Source organism: Eschrichtius robustus, chromosome 3 (assembly GCF_028021215.1).
Source record: "Eschrichtius robustus isolate mEscRob2 chromosome 3, mEscRob2.pri, whole genome shotgun sequence".
Taxonomy (NCBI): domain Eukaryota; kingdom Metazoa; phylum Chordata; class Mammalia; order Artiodactyla; family Eschrichtiidae; genus Eschrichtius; species Eschrichtius robustus.
In genome coordinates, this window is record NC_090826.1 from 132,247,801 (window position 1) to 132,263,559 (window position 15,759).

At 48.8% G+C, this 15,759-nt stretch overlaps 1 protein-coding gene across 1 annotated transcript in view; it reads left to right on the top strand.

The window, feature by feature from the left end:
* The first annotated feature begins 201 nt into the window (after positions 1-201).
* Positions 202-15,759, top strand: part of TNN (tenascin N) — a 59,863-nt gene continuing 44,305 nt past the window's right edge. Inside the window, exons 1-5 of the mRNA XM_068538387.1 lie at positions 202-607; positions 2,033-2,407; positions 3,507-3,770; positions 7,267-7,452; positions 8,805-8,894. Of these exons, the coding sequence (XP_068394488.1) occupies positions 202-607; positions 2,033-2,407; positions 3,507-3,770; positions 7,267-7,452; positions 8,805-8,894 (1,321 nt within the window). The remainder of the gene's footprint in view (positions 608-2,032; positions 2,408-3,506; positions 3,771-7,266; positions 7,453-8,804; positions 8,895-15,759) is intronic.

The window sequence follows — 15,759 nt, forward strand, 5'->3', positions numbered from 1 at the left end:
AATGTGTGAAGAAGGAACAAAAAATAATCTAGCTCAGGTCCTCCATACAGGAGGAAATCTCTCTTCTGGTTTCTCAGCTTCCTGTGGACTCTTAGAATCCGTTCAAAAGGCCAGTTTCCATCAGCTAATCTCCATGGCTTACTTTTGCATGTTTTTCTGGATGCAGGCCTCCTGGAGCATCTGCTCCCCGTCACTCCAAGGATGGGTCTCCAGGGGATGTTCTGCTTCCCCCTGGGGCTCCTGTTTGGCTCTGTGCTCTTGGTGGCCTCAGCCCCGGCCACTCTCGAGTCTTCTGGCTGCAGCGAGAGGGAGCAACAGGTCACCGTCAGCCACACCTACAAGATTGATGTGCCCAAGTCCGCCCTGGTCCAGGTGGCGGCTGACCCTCAGCCCCTCCGTGATGATGGAGACTCACTCCTGGCCCCAGGGGAGGTTGAGGAACAGAATATCATCTTCAGGCACAACATCCGCCTGCAGACGCCCCAGAAGGACTGCGAGTTAGCAGGCAGCATCCAGGACCTCCTGGCTCGGGTGAAGAAGCTGGAGGAAGAGATGGCGGAGGTGAAGGAGCGGTATAGTGCCCAGCGCTGCTGCCCAGGAGCTGCTGGTGAGCTCACCACCTGGCATCCATTCAACAAACACTGAATGAGCACCTTCATGTGTTCCGTCAGCCTCATGAGCACCCCGCCTCTCACTCTGGGTTTTCTCTACGGGGTGCCACCATTGGCGCTTAGCTCCAGGGGTTATCTTCAAGCCTGAGCAGGGAGGGACCAGCAACTCTTAAAGTGAGTCTGGACTCTTGGGTCAGTGCTTCCGGATGAGAACGCTTTTGGGTGCAGTTTTACCTGGGGATCCAGTCTCTATTGTAAGGGAAAGCAACGGGTTAGAGAGGAAAGTTCAATGGCCTTGGAGCTAGACAGGATTGGGTACAAATCCCAGTTCTGCCATTCTTTAGCTGTGTGACTTTGGGCAAATTCCTTAAGTTTCCTCAACTGTCCATTGAGGAGAATTCTATCAGCTAGTCTAGTTCTGAGAACTACAGATGATGTACAGAAGATTCCCGGCCATTAGCCAGAAACCTGTGAACTCTTTTATCAGTAATAAAGTACTACAATTTGATTTTACAAATAGTGAGCCCTCCCATCACCACATTTTTTTTTTCAGCATAAACTGCCAGGCTGATCCAAATGATAATAAGCAGTGATACTTTGGCATATATTTTAATGCCTGAAGAAATCGCTACTGTTAAGAGCGCCTCTTATAAGCCAGACACAGAACTAGGCACGGAGGAGGCTGTCATGGATAAAAACAGCATGGAACTGCCCCTGAGGGACCTCGATGTCAAAAGTTTTTAGGAAGGAAAGAGGGTGTTCTGAGACAGGAGCTGGGGCTGGCGTAGAGACAGGGCTGACTGGCCCGCCCTCCAACTGCCTCTTGCTGTCTGCGGTTAGAGGGGGGAGCCTGTTTAATCCTTCTCCCATCTGTCACCCCCATAATGAGACTGGGCTATTTTATAGCTTCTGCAGGTCCACTTTTCCAGGCTTCAATTTGGGATCATTTCCCAAGGACCCAGCCTTGCTAGGTCCAGCCCCCTCCAACCAAGGCAAGCTCCCACGCAGCCTGGAGCTCTCCTGCCTGGCCCAGGAGCCCTGTCCCTTAGTGTAAGCTGGCCCGCTGACATCCAGGTTGGAGCATTTAAGGCGCCTTCATAGAAAGGTACTAAGCAATTAGCACCATTCACAGGGGAGGGAACCAAGAGAAGTCAAAGGAGCGCTCGGGATGAAAAGGGAAAGGCAAATGTGGTCCCTGTGGCTATTCAGGCATAAAATATATCAATAGATTTCGCAGGTCCTCCTCTGGCCCAGGTTGGAAAGGGCAGACTCCTTATCTTCCCCGTAGGCCCTACCCTCCTCCACAGAAAGAGCCGTGCAGGACCCTGAAATCACCAGCCTGCTGTTAGGGTCCCCAGGCAAGGAGATTCCCCACTCACAAGCCCTCAAGTCCCAGCTGACTGTTTTCCTCTCTCGGGCAGGTCTGAGCCGCCATTGCAGCGGCCACGGGACCTTCTCCCCGGACACCTGCAGCTGCTACTGCGAGCAGGGCTGGGAGGGCGCCGACTGCGAGCGGCCCGCCTGCCCCGGCGCGTGCAGCGGCCACGGGCGCTGCGTGGACGGCCGCTGCCTGTGCGAGCAGCCGTACGTGGGGGCCGACTGCGCCTACCCCGCCTGCGCGGAGAACTGCAGCGGGCACGGCGTGTGCGTGCGCGGCGTCTGCCAGTGCCACGAGGACTTCACGTCTGAGGACTGCAGCGAGCGGCGCTGCCCGGGCGACTGCAGCGGCCACGGCTTCTGCGACACGGGCGAGTGCTACTGCGAGGAGGGCTTCACCAGCCTCGACTGCGCCCAGGGTGAGAGCAGAGAAGCGCCTTGGCCCGCCTCTCCTCTTAACTTGGCCCGGCGGTCCCCACGGCACCGTTTAACCATCAATTACATTTTGTCCTAAGAAGGGCACCCCCCCCCACCTTTCGCCTACATCAGAATCCCCTGGAGGGCCTGTTAAAACACAGATTCCTGGGCCCCTCCCGGAGGTTCTGGTTCAGCAGGTCTGAGGGACGGCCCGAGAACTTGCATTTCTAACAAGTTCCAAGGAGATGCTGATACTGCTGGTTTGAGGGCCATAGTCTTACCTGATGGTGTGTGCCTGTGTTAGGTGTTACTGAATGAAGTCTTATGGCCCCTGCTCGGGCCCTAGCCCTGCTGAGGCTCTCTGCCTGGTTAGGGGAGGGTTCTGGTTCTACAGCCGGTAACAAAACTTGAGCTGAAATCCACAAAGCACAAGCTTTATTCAGTGGCCAAAGAATGGAGAAGTGGGAACTAAGTTCACAGATCACCTTCTCGCACACCTGGCAAGAGAGATTTAATCCTAATGAATAAAGACAAAGGGAGTAGGAGTGGGGCCAATGGTGGAGAGGCATATGCTTTAGTCTGCCTGAGAAGGGGCAGTGCTTTTTCGAGGGAGTGGGGAGCCACTCTCTTTTCATCCTTTTTTGGTCCTTAAAGTCCCAGCCATGGCTGCTGGTAGGTGTGTCATTTAATACGCTAATGTAGTAAAATCAGCGTAGAGTGAAACTCAGGGTCTGTCAGAGGTCAGATTCACCATCTTGGTCCCAGCTGGTTCCATCTTTTTTGTTTGTTTGTTTGTAGCTTCCTTTCTCATCCCTGGACCATTTAATTTAAAGATTTATGTTAACTCCTGCTGAAGGTGGAGGTTGGAGGGTTTTGAACAAAGACTTGGAGCAGCTCTGGCAACATAGGGGGTCAATATTAACTCCTAGCCAGATAATAACTTTTGGGGGTCCACAGTGCTGCCTTACACAGGCTCTGTATCCTCCACACCCACCGTCATAGTGTTAAGTATAAAGTAGGTGCTCAATGAATACGTATTGGCTATGGATTCCCACCCTTCTTTCCTCACCGTCTGCATGCTTGTCCCTGTTCTGTGTGCAGTGGTCTCCCCCCAGGGCCTGCAGCTGCTCAGAAGCACAGAGGATTCCCTGCTGGTGAGCTGGGAGCCCTCCAGCCAGGTGGACCACTACCTCCTCAGCTACTACCCCCTGGGGAAGGAGCTCTCTATCAAGCAGATCCAAGTGCCCAAGGAGCAGCACAGCTATGAGATCCTTGGCTTGCTGCCTGGAACCAAGTACATAGTCACCCTGCGCAACGTGATGAAAGAGATTTCCAGCAGCCCACAGCATCTACTCGCCACCACAGGTGAGGAAGCAGCCAGATGCCCCAGGTTTCCCCGTAGAGGCTCTGTTTTAAGCATTTTCTTCCATTGTCCTCACGAGGACCCTTCTACTACCCCAGGCCATTGCCCTGATTTGGGGTTTGGAAAACATAGCTGCTGCAATCCTAGGTTCTGAAGAAAAGTCTCCATTCTTGTTCCTCTCTGTCTCCTCCATGATTATTGGGTCCTCCAAGCCAGTGATGGAGCCTGCTGGTTTAGGGCTCACAGCATCTTCTCCACCCCTGAGATTAGTAAGGTCTGATTGCCCTGCACCCACACACAGGCAGCCGTGGAGTACACCTGCATCCGCAGGCCCTCACTGAGCCACTGCGACCATTCAGCAAGATCAAGCTGGTATGGCTGGGGGTCTGCTGAAGTCACCTGTATCAATTAGATTCATCTCAGCAGAAAAGAGAGGGTACAAACGGGGTAGCTGAAGAAAGTTTAATGAAGAGGTTATTGATAGAGGTGTAGGTAGGGTTTGGATGATGAAACACTCTAGGACTAGCATCAGTGGGGATCCACCCCAGTCTGAAGGGGCAGGGGATGGAAGTTGGTACTGGGACCCAGAAAGGGCTTTAGGAGAGGGCTGCCTGATGGTAGAGGGCTGCAGGCAGTCTACTGTGTCCCCACCAGGAGGGAGTGAAGGAGATCAGTTGCCCTCTTCTGGTGACTCTCAATGGCTGAATGTAACCAGAAACCAGAGGTCCAGGGAACCAGGCTAATGCATTTCGTAGAGGTCATAATCTGGGATACAGAGCAGGAAGGAGGATGGATCTGGAGGGATGGAGTCTCCAGGGCACCACTAAATGCTGTCAAAATGCTTGGAAGGACAAGCATCATTGCTTATTCTTTAGAAATTCTTATTTTCTCACGAAAGTACTTGAGGCAGCCTAGATCTTCAAGGGTTTGGAGAAACCTAGTTGTTTGAGTGATTCGGATTCATTCCTTTTCTCAGCATACTTTATTGAACATTTACTATGTGCCAGGCACTGTTCTAGATGCTGATAAAAATGAGCTGCCTCCATCTTGCCCTAAACTCTTGAGGAAAATCCAGGGGCATCCAGGTGGATGGGCCTTTGACATGCAGTGTCTTTGGAGAATCATCAGACTGCCTGTCCTTTTTGGTGGTAAGGGTAGAATAGGGTAGGGATAGCTCAGTGTTGGAAAGAGCCACGAAGGACTTGTCATGCTTGGGAGGGCAATTTGTGATTGCCTTTGTCAACACCCTCCAGCCAAAGACCCCTCAGGGCACCCCTGTAGTTGAACAAGTTGGGTTTATTGATGGTTGCAGCATCGGAGCACACACACCATGGGGGACCATGGGTGTCTCAGTAAGACAGTGTAAGAGGGGACTGGTGTAGAAGTTGGGCTTGTGTTAGGTGATTTGGGGGAAGAGTTAAGGAAGCAGGGATTTGCTTTGGATTGCATGCTGTCAGGAACTGGGGGTAATCCTTTGATTGGTATCTTAGTGAATCTTATCTGGAAAGAGGGCAGACTAGCTGGAGACTAAAGCTGTCATTGGTATAAAAGGAACAGTCACTCATACCAGTCAGGAGGCAGGATGTTTACTCATTTTTGTGAATTGGACAATGTTTCGTTCATGTTTTGCCTGGGTGCAGACGTGATCTTGGAATCGTCTTGTTTGGCCTTAATTTGGCATGGCCACAGAGCACCTTGTCTGCTGTTGATGTCCTGTGGAATTGTTTAGGTTCAACAGGAGAACACCAAGGCCCACCTATGAGAGCCGGGCCAGCTCCCAGCTGTCGGGCTCCTTTTCTCTTTCCCCATGTTTGTCTGTGGCTGCCTCTGCATTTAGACAGGATGGGGCTCACAGCCTCTCAATGAAGAGCCGAGACACCTGTTCTGGAAGTCTTAGCAACCCCTCTAGGCTTCTTGCTCTAGGGACTTGTGAAATCCTGTGACGGTGAAGTCGTCTTTCTAATCTGATTCAAGTGAAACCCATTCTGGTTTGCTCCTCCGGGGAGCCTCAGCCGGAGAGACACTTATCCCCATAATCGTCTTGAACATTTTCATTAAGATCCTGCTTTTTCACTTGTGAGCCATGTAGGGCCCCTTCTGTAATCCTTGAGTCACTTTCATTACTCGCCTCTTGACCTGTTCCCTCAAGGAATTCCCATCTTTGAGGGAAGAACCTGGAGGCGGGCAGGTAGAAGGCAGAGCTTGGGCAGGAGTGCTTCAGAGAAAATGCTCTGTGAGTTTCTTTATCCATAACAGAGGGAATCAGAAACATTCAGAGCCATGGGACCTTGAGAGCGTAGAGTTCACCCCTTGACTGATGCACAAATTCTCTGTCCTGCGTCCTTGACAAGGGGTCCGTCAGTCTGGTGGGAACACCTTCAGAACCAAGGCACTGGAGGTGAGGAAGGGGGCGAGGCTGAAAGTCCGGGGGCTTGTCTTTCCTGTTCCAAACTTCAGGCCAGGTGACATCGGCCTGGGATATGGACAGTGGAACTCAAAATGTTCCCAGAGACCCCAGACCCCTCTTCAACACCACCCAACGGTTCTTCCCACAGAGCCACATCAGCGATCCATTCCTCTGTAATAAGCATTATATTTTCATCTTTTTCTGAGTGGAGGGGTGAACATTTAGCCATTAATACTTTACTATGGGAGTTCGCTGGTGGTCTAGTGGTTAGGATTGCAGAGGCCTGGGCTTGATCCCTGGGTTTGGCTCAGTGTGGCCAAAGTACAAATAAAATAAAATAAAACACTGCACTCACTTAAAAGAATACTTTACTTTGAATAAATGTGCACAGTAACTCTCTTCCTTCACAGGATGGGCCGGTGGGGCAGCTGAGGACACCAGGTTCCTGGTGGAGGTGCTAAAATTTGGTAGAAGGTGCAGGAAGAATACTGAGAAGGACCAACTTAAAATTCTCCTACTTTATAGTTTTGCCTATGTTTAATCCTTATAGGAGAATTTGAGAGAAGGGGAAGGAGCTGTAATTTGGGAGACTGAGGAAAGAGCTGGTTGTATTACCAGTGTTATGCTCCAGAAAATTTGAAATGCATTTCCCAAACTCTCCATGGAGGGGCCTTGAGCTTCTCATCCTGAGGTTGAGTCTCTGTGGGCAGGGGCTCTGCAGCTGAAGGGTGAGTGTTTAGTTCAGAGCAGTGTGAACCCTGACCGAGTGGGTTGGATGGCTGGCCTAGGAGGCGAGGTTCAGGGCTTGGCCACAGCAGCGGGGACAGGGAAGACTGCATGGCCTCTGATGGGGTGGGATGGGGAAGAGGCTTTCCCGAAGGACAGTCTATCCTCCACGGACAATGTGAAAACCAACAATTACTTGCTACTTCGGTAGTTCTCGGACACCTTCTAAGGACTGTGTCCTGGGGCTGCAGCCTGCTTTCAGTGTGTCAAGAAAGGGAGCTGACCTGGTAGCCAGTGTCTTGTTCCAGACCTGCGGGCCCCTGCTGTTCACTGCTTTCTCTTGCCCTCCCTGACCCCTGCCCTAGATCTTGCCATGCTTGGCACTGCCTGGGTGACGGATGAGACTGAGAACTCCCTCGATGTGGAGTGGGAGAATCCCCCCACCAGGGTGGACTACTACAAGCTGCAGTATGGCCCCCTGACAGGGCAAGAGGTGGCCGAGGTCAGCGTGCCCAAGAGCAGTGACCCCAAGAGCCGGTACGACATCACGGGTAAGAGCCAACACTGGGGATGTGAGATGTTTGCTGGTGGATGCTGAGGCGGGGACAGTGTGTGCGGAGGGGACCAGCATCTGTAGCGCTCAGGTGTGCTCAGAGGGTCCTGGGGCCTTGGGAATCACCTGAACCCTGACCCGGGAACTCCCAGAGGTGAGCCCGCTCTGGGGACCCGGGGTCTCTGCTCCAGCATTCCGGCACTGCCTCTGGAAGCTCGGAGCACCTGGGTAACAGAGAACACATCTGAAATATTCTCCCAAGTCAGCTAACCCTCTGGAAGCCCCTGTCTGTGTCTCGGGGTGGATTTGATGGGACACAGACATTTCTTTTGGAAGAACTGTGTTTGTGTGTGTGTGTGTGTGTGTGTGTGTGTGTGTGACAGAGAGAGAGAGAGAGAGGGCGAGAGAGAGAGAGAAATTGGTTGACTGAGTTGGTTTGTTCAGTGCCATATGTGGAAGGAGTTGAGCTAGGCGGCCTGGGGTAGGGCGCTCCTATCCCAGTGACTGAGCTAACTCTGGGAGAGCTGGAAATCAGACGGCTGCAAACAGAACGGGGCCACGTAGGGCTGGGTAATGTTTTGTGACACCTGAAGTTTGTACAATTTTCAGTGTCCTCTTTAAGAAAAGTAATACACAAGCACGAATACCCGATTCAGCACATGGCCTTGGAAGGGGCTGGTGCAGGTGAGGGGCCCTGAGGCTTTTTAGCTCTACGGTGAGTCCTCCTCTGGGGCCTTGTCCTGCCGTCTACTCCCTGCATCCTGTCTTGAGAGGTCATCTTGGGGTTCTCAATGTTTTGTGGGGTGGCAAATCGCGTGTGTGCCTCATACATGCTGCTGTTTGCCTGCGGTTCACCACCAGAGTCTGAATGTTTGTGTCATGAGGAACAATCATTCAAGTTGCCGCTACAGAGAAACAACAAACAAAGAGAAAAAAAGAAAAAGAAAGGGCAAATTAAAGCAAAGAAAATAAAGAGGGAAAAATTAAGCTAATTATTACAATGGGGAGGAAAGAAACTTTTGAGGGAAAAGGATTGTTGGGAGCAGAAAAACATTTGGGCTGTAAATACAATTGGGAAATAAGTTCTCAGTGGTCCAAGGAAGGAACTGGAACTCCATTAACTTCATCTCATCCACTCTGGCCCGCGCTTCGTGACTGATAAGCTCTGCAATGATGCCTCGTATTCCACTGGTCCTGCAGCTCTTTAGCTGCCTTAGGTAGATTGTAGTCTTGAGGAGAGAAGCATAGCCCTCTCCACACCCTCACAGGAGAAATCCTGGGGAAGAGCAGTGCTAGGGCTCGAGGGTCTGGAGCCCGTACTCACACCCAGCACTGGCTGCTTGTTTCTAGGTCTGCAGCCAGGGACAGAATATAAGATCGCAGTCGTCCCCATGAGGGGAGACCTGGAGGGCAAGCCGATTCTCCTGAATGGCAGGACAGGTAAGAATGACGGGGAGACACTATGAATGCATCTCATGTTTGTATTCTGATATTTTCTTGGCTGACTCCTCTTTGGATTAAAAACTCTGGGATCTGTGTGTAGAGACAGCCTGTCTCTTTGTGTACTGACATCTTTTGGGGAGCAGGAGAGGGGAAGCAAACTTCTTCTATTTCAAATATTTTTTGCCATTGAAAATCTCCTCCAGGATCCTGGAGTCAAGGGGAAAGGCCACTTCCAACACCTTTCTGCTTATTTTAATAGCTTCAATCACTGGGTTATTTTTAAGGCATTTATTATCTTGGACCTAGGCACACAGCTCCACATTACTTAAGACAGGTGATTTGTAATTTTTTTCTTGTCATTCCTGTGGTGTTTTCATGACAAACACACTCAGGGAGTTTGCTTTAAAATGTCAAAAGATATTAAAGACTTTCACATGGGAGTAGCAATAGATTTAGCATCTGCAGATTGAGAAGATATACAATGACAAACGTTGCTATAAATCAGTAACATTCGACGGTAAGTTTGTAATTTATTAATCAGAAAAGAATTTGAAATCCTTGTAGTTATATATGCAAGATATCCTATGTAAGTTTTAGTTTTTAGGCAGTGCTTGAGCCTGTATTGAATTGTGAGCCTCCTGCGGTCACCCTGTGCTCCTGCCAAGTCGAGTCGGGCGGTGGTGATCTAGAGCCTACAGCCACCCGCTAGAGGCTAATCCTTGGAGCTGGCAAAGAAGGGATCTTTGCATTTTGAGACTTCCTTGAAAAGTTTTGTAGTTCTGTTCAGTTCAGTCCTGGCAGTAGCTGGTTGGGGTGGTGAGAAGAAGGGTGAGATGGTGCAAGAATTGAATTCACTATTTCAGCTGCCTAATAGGTTGCATATCTGGAGTGTGAAAGAGTTATAGAGTTGGGCAATTATAAAGGATAAAATATACTTTAATTTTCAACCATACAGTATAGACTGTGCAGCCTGCCTGAATGGTGGACTAGTGAAACACATTGGTGAATTGGAAAATGGCAAGTCTTTCCTTGGTTCTAGTGCCTTTCTCTTTAGCTGTGAATTAATTGAGAGCCTACCATGCACCAGGCATTATACCACTAAGCACTTCTCATAAATTATCTCATTTGGTTCGCATCATAATCCTGTGTGGTAGGTCCTATTATTATTTCCAAGTCACATATAAGACAACTGAGGCTTGGAGAAATTAAGCTCAAGGTCGCCCAGCCAGGAAATGATAGGGCTGGGATTTGAACCCAGGATGTCCACTTTGGTGGACCCAAAACTAAAATGCCACCTACTTTTACTTCTCTGTCCATTATTTCTGGTTAATTTTCATACTGTTTACTCCCTAACTAAAAAAAAAAAAAATTCTGTGACACCTCATTGTCTTTGGATAACATAGACTTCTTTTATCTTGGCCGCTGTGGGCCCCTCCAACCTGGGCCATTGTTCTCAAAACTTCCCAACAGGAAGCCTTCCTGCAGCTGGACTGTTCTTGGGGCTCCCTAACACAGAAGGCTTATCTCTACCTCGTGGGTTTGGTCGTGTTGTTACCCTTGCCTAGAAAATTCTCCACTGTTATCTCTAGCTATCAATTAATTCAGTTCAGCAAACATTAATTGCAGAGTACCACTGGGTCCTAGGGACACAAGCCCTTTAGATACTTCCAAAGATGATGAGCCCTGGTCCCTGCCCTTCACGGGCTCACAGCAGTAATATCACTCATCCTTCTGGGTCATCTCCAACGTTGGCTGCTCCACTGAGGCCTTCTAGGACAATATTAAATGGCAGCCATCTTTGCCTTTGAATTTCTAGAGCATTTAATTACATATGGCCTTGAATTGCTAGTTAACCTTTCAAGCATATTATCCCAACTAGAAGATGAGCATTCAAGAAATGTTTTTTTATTGTCAATTCTATTCTAAAAGCAGGATGGGATATTTTATTGGATTGCAAATAAATTTGTGTTATATGTCTTACCAACATGAAAATAAAAGACACAATAATTTCTAAGGTCAGGAAACACTCTCAAACCTGGCTAGACAATTAATGTAAGGGGAAAAAAAAAGAATCTTTCTTTTCCCCAGGTGTTTTGCATTCCATGAGATGGAAAAACACACTGGAATATAAGAATGGCATAAGCACGTGCAGGGAGGAAATGTCACAGTTCAAGTATTTTCCATTTAACGGGTCACTCAGTGGAACTAATACCACGAAAGTGAAAGCGTCGATTGAAAATGCTTACCCTGTTAACATACTCAAAGTGCACTGAAAGGCACTTCTAGGCAGGCAAGCCTTTAGAAACAGATCAGTTTCCGGAGAAGCAAGCACCGGCCAGGCCAGTGTCTCCAGGGAGAAATGTCCCTGAACTCCTCCATCACAGCGTCACAGCCACTTCACATCAAATGACAAGAGAGGCAGGCCCCTAACTAAGAGGTGATGCTATCCCTTTATTCTTCATTTCTCCATCTGTAAAATGAAAGGTTGGACTAAATGCGTTTCAAGTCCCTTCTCTTATTTTTTTTATGATTATGATTTTTTAATCATGTCTATGATTCATGCCTTTCCATGGTGAGTCTAAAACAAAGGACCGCTTGCTTTGTTATAATCTCCCACGCTCCCACGCACAGCAGAGCATACAGCCTAGCATAGTCACTTGTTAACAATTTTCTCAGAACTTTTCCCCTTAGACTATGTTATGAAATAGAAGTTTTGGCGACTCTTATTATCCTTTTCGCTTTTTATTGCTTCCCAAACACAATGCTTCATTTTGAAATGGCCCAGCCCCCAAAACTTTCCTTCTCAAACTCCTTCTTGTTTCAAGATGAGCTCCTGTCAACACTCAGAACTCCTGTCTCTCACAGCCTCCCCACACATACATCCAGTAGCTGAAAAACAATGAGGATCTCTAGCATTTTTGTGTTCTAGGTACCGTGGGGCTTCATAAACATTATCTTCCGTCCTTCTAATAGCATTGTAAGCATTATTATTCCCATTTCACAGGTGAGAAAATTGAAGCCTACAAAGTTTAGGAGATTCAGAGTGAACTAGTGAATGGCATTTGAATTTAGGTTCGCTTTCCAGAAGCAAAGCTAGAGGATAGCAGGAAGGTGGGTTGATCTCTCTGCGTACATTCTCTACAAATGGTGCCTTTTGAGTAATTTTATTGCCACAATGAAAAGCAGTAGAGGAGACCTGAGAAAGCATAGCTACTATAGTCCAGAGGCACCTCTTCCGTGAACTCACCTTCAAACCAGTAGCATGGGCCCTGTTCCCCATCTCTGCCTCCAAACCCATAATATCCTCATGGATGGATTTCAGACCTTGGTTGTTCCATTTTCCACTGCGCCAACTGGGTGACTCACAAGTGGCCATTGCGAATGGAGAAGGCTGTTCCTAATGCCTGTGGCCATGGGCTGGAGTGTGGACCCGTGCTGTTGGGTTTGCCAGCATAGACTGAGGACAGCCGTGCCCTACCCTATCCTGTGGTGAGTCTTGTTATAAAGTGGAATAATCTTTCCTGATGTGTCTAGAGCTCTTAATTAGCTTTTTCTATATCCTCAGTTTTGTAAATTAAATCTCTGACATGGGGCTTACCTTTATTCCAATACATGCACTCAAAAGTGAATCCTACCTATTGAGCCTCTTAAATCTTGTTTTAAATCTCTGTAACATCAGTGGCCCTGAGAAAGGTCCCACCAGGGCAGCTAGTGTCCAGCAGGTGGGAAGTTGCAGCCTGAGGAGGAAGCTGGGGCCGGGGCGGCAGGGCCTGTCTCCCAGTTGAGGCTGCTGCTGGGACTCCTCTAGGATCTGGCCAGCTGCTGCAGCTACAGGAAGACTTTGTTCCACGGCAAAAACTGTTTATGATCTTCACATTCCTTCTTGGCAGAGAGGGAGGTTTTGGTCCTGCTAAGCTGGCTTCTTCCAGTGATGTGGCGTATTGTGCGGGGTCACAGTATCACTGAGGCTTTCCTTCTGCATCTGTATCTTGGCGTCTGATTCCCATCCTGAAATTTATCAAGGAGAAGAGCAGCTCTTTGAAGAGCCTTCTGTTGACTTAAGTTGTCGTTGTTGTTAGGGAGTTGAGAGAAAAGGGGCAGGGAGTCCTGAGTTCCAGGCTGGCCCAGCCTCTCACTGGCTTTATGCGTTTGGAGAAGTCACATCTCCTCTCTGGGCTTGGTCTCTGTAACCCTGACATGGTATGATTCTATTTTTCCTTCCTACCTTCTCACTCTTCATAGCCAGGATGCCTATTCCTGGTTCTCCTCCATTCCTGGGGGTTCTGGGACTGTTGGCGGGGAAAGGAGATTCAGGGCTATGTGTCAGAAATCAGGCCTTGTGTCAGAAATCTATACTCTCCTGAATCGGTTCCCGTAATCACTGGTGGCAGCTTATCCCTGTTCAGCCAAGTGGGAAGGACTGGCCTCAATCCATAGAAAGTGATGGAAAGACAACATTCAGTTTCTTCTTTGAGGGTCATTCTCTCATCTTTCTGATCTCTGCTTTCCCAGATGTTAGAGTACTATAGTGGCTGCCACAGAGCTAAATTGTGTAATCCCCAGAGGTAGCCCCTCATCTCACGTTCACGCCTATGTGCTTTTTATCTCTAAGAAAAGGTGTGTTACATAAGCTCACTTCTTGCAAATAACCTACAAAACTCTAATGTGTCGAAAAAAACCAGCTGCCATTGATTGACCACATACTATGTGCCAGGAGCTTTTCATACATTACTCTATCAAACCTCATAATAATAACATAATATTTCCTCCATCCACCCAGGTGGATGTGATGGATCTTGAGAGGGCTGCACACACAGGCAGCCCTGACCCTTCAAAGCCGTGGGCCTGTGCTGAGCGTCCTGGCAGCCGTGGTGGCACACACTGATCTGGAGCAGGGAGAGGTGGTGGGAGGCACTTCTGGGACTGCGGGTTGTACAGATGCGGGAGAGGATGAGGGCCAGGGACTTCAAGAGGCAGGACTCTCTGGGTGTTCCCCATCTTCACTTTTCCAGTCCAAATGTCCCCACTCCCGATTTGGCACCAGTTTCCCCCTATTGACATATCACCACTGGAGGCTCTCTTCGTTACCTCCCTGTCATGTGCGGAATCATGCTATGCACAGAAAGGGGCAACGGGATGAGGTGGGAGTCCTCTCCCCTGCTGTGTACACTTTCTCCTGAGCATCCTCTTAGAGCCTGCTCGAGCCCCTAGAGGCCCAGGACATGGCCCTGTTGGTGTCTGTGTTCTGACTGCACTGCCCTTTCATCCCAAGAGGCCCACTCTACCAAGTGGGTATGAGGTATGCCCAGCCCCTGTCTCCCCGAGGCAACAGACTGGGACCATTTCCTCTTTCTAGTTGCCACTCCAAGTTCCAATCCACTAGTGCTTCTGGGTTTCAGGTTGCAAGAAATTTTCAGATCATACTTTATCTATTTTATTTGTAGTTTAGTATTATCATTCTTAGTAGTGGTCGTAGTTCCATAAGAAGAGGCCGATGGTAGTGCCTCTTAGCCTATAGTGGTATAAGGTGGAAATGTGTAGTCTTTGGTAGGTAGGACTGGGTTCAGATCTTGGCTCTACCAGTTAATATGTCCCATTCCTCTCCCATTGGTCTCATTCCTCTCCCTAGCTTCTACTGCAAACCCTGCCCTCCCTCAGATCTCCCCATCTCTGTAAATGGTCACCCCTTTCTGCAAATTGCTAAAGACCCAAACCAACAAGTCCTTATAGCCCACATCAAATTCATGAGCAGATTCTGGCAGCTCTATCTTTGAAATCTCCCCAGCCCACTTTCATCTGCCACAGTTGTCCACGTTCCTGTCATCTCATACATAAACTGTGGTAGCAGCTTCCTAGGTGACCTCCACTCTTGACCTGCAATAGTCTGTACTGTCTCCAGCAGCCAGAGGGGTCCTTTTATAAAACAAGTCAGATCATGTCATTCTCCTGTGAAAACCCCCCAGAAGCTTCTCATCTCATTCAGTGCTAAAGCCAAGTTGTTACAATGACTTTCAAAGGCATCCACTTGCCTCCTCACCTCATTGGCCTCACCTCCAGCCGCTCGACCTCCTCACTTACTCTGTCCGGATGCACTGGCCTCCTGCTGTTCCCCAAATACATGGAGCAGGGGCTTTGAACTTGCTGCTCCCTCTGCCTGGAATGAGGTTCCCCAGATTGCACATGGCCCAATGGCTCATTTCATTTCAGTCTTTGCTCAGCTGTTACCTTCTCGCTGACCTTTCTTCTAAAATCACAAATATCTTTTGTTCCTCGCTTTCTAATTCCTTTACCTTGCCCTATTGAGCTTCCCAATACTATCCCCGCTTGTTTATTGTCTGGCTCTTCCAGGAGAACGTAAGCTCCCTGGTAGAGAGTCTTTATTCTCTTCATTGCTTATATTAGTTTCCTAGGGCTGCTATAACCAAGTACCAAAAACTGGGTGGCTTAAAACAGACATTGAATGTCTCATGGTTATGGAGGCTAGAAGTCTGAAATCAAGGTGTCAGCAAGGCCACGCTCTCTCTGACAGCTCAAGGTGTTCCTTCTATGTCTCTTCCAGCCTCTGGTGTTCATTGGCAATCCTTGCGTTCTTTGACTTGTAGATGAAGCACTGCAGTCACATGGCTGTCTTCTTCCCGCGTCTCTTCATCTTGTCTTTCCTTGTATGTGTCTGCCTCTGTGTCCAAATTTCCCCCTTTTATAAGCACAGCAGGCATATTGGATCAGGCCCACCCTAATGACCTTATTTTAACTTGATTATCTCTAGAAAGACCCTATTTCTAAATGAGGTCACATGTTGATGTACTGCGGTTTAGCACTTAGATATACCTTTGCAAAGGGCGGGGGACACAACTCATAACAC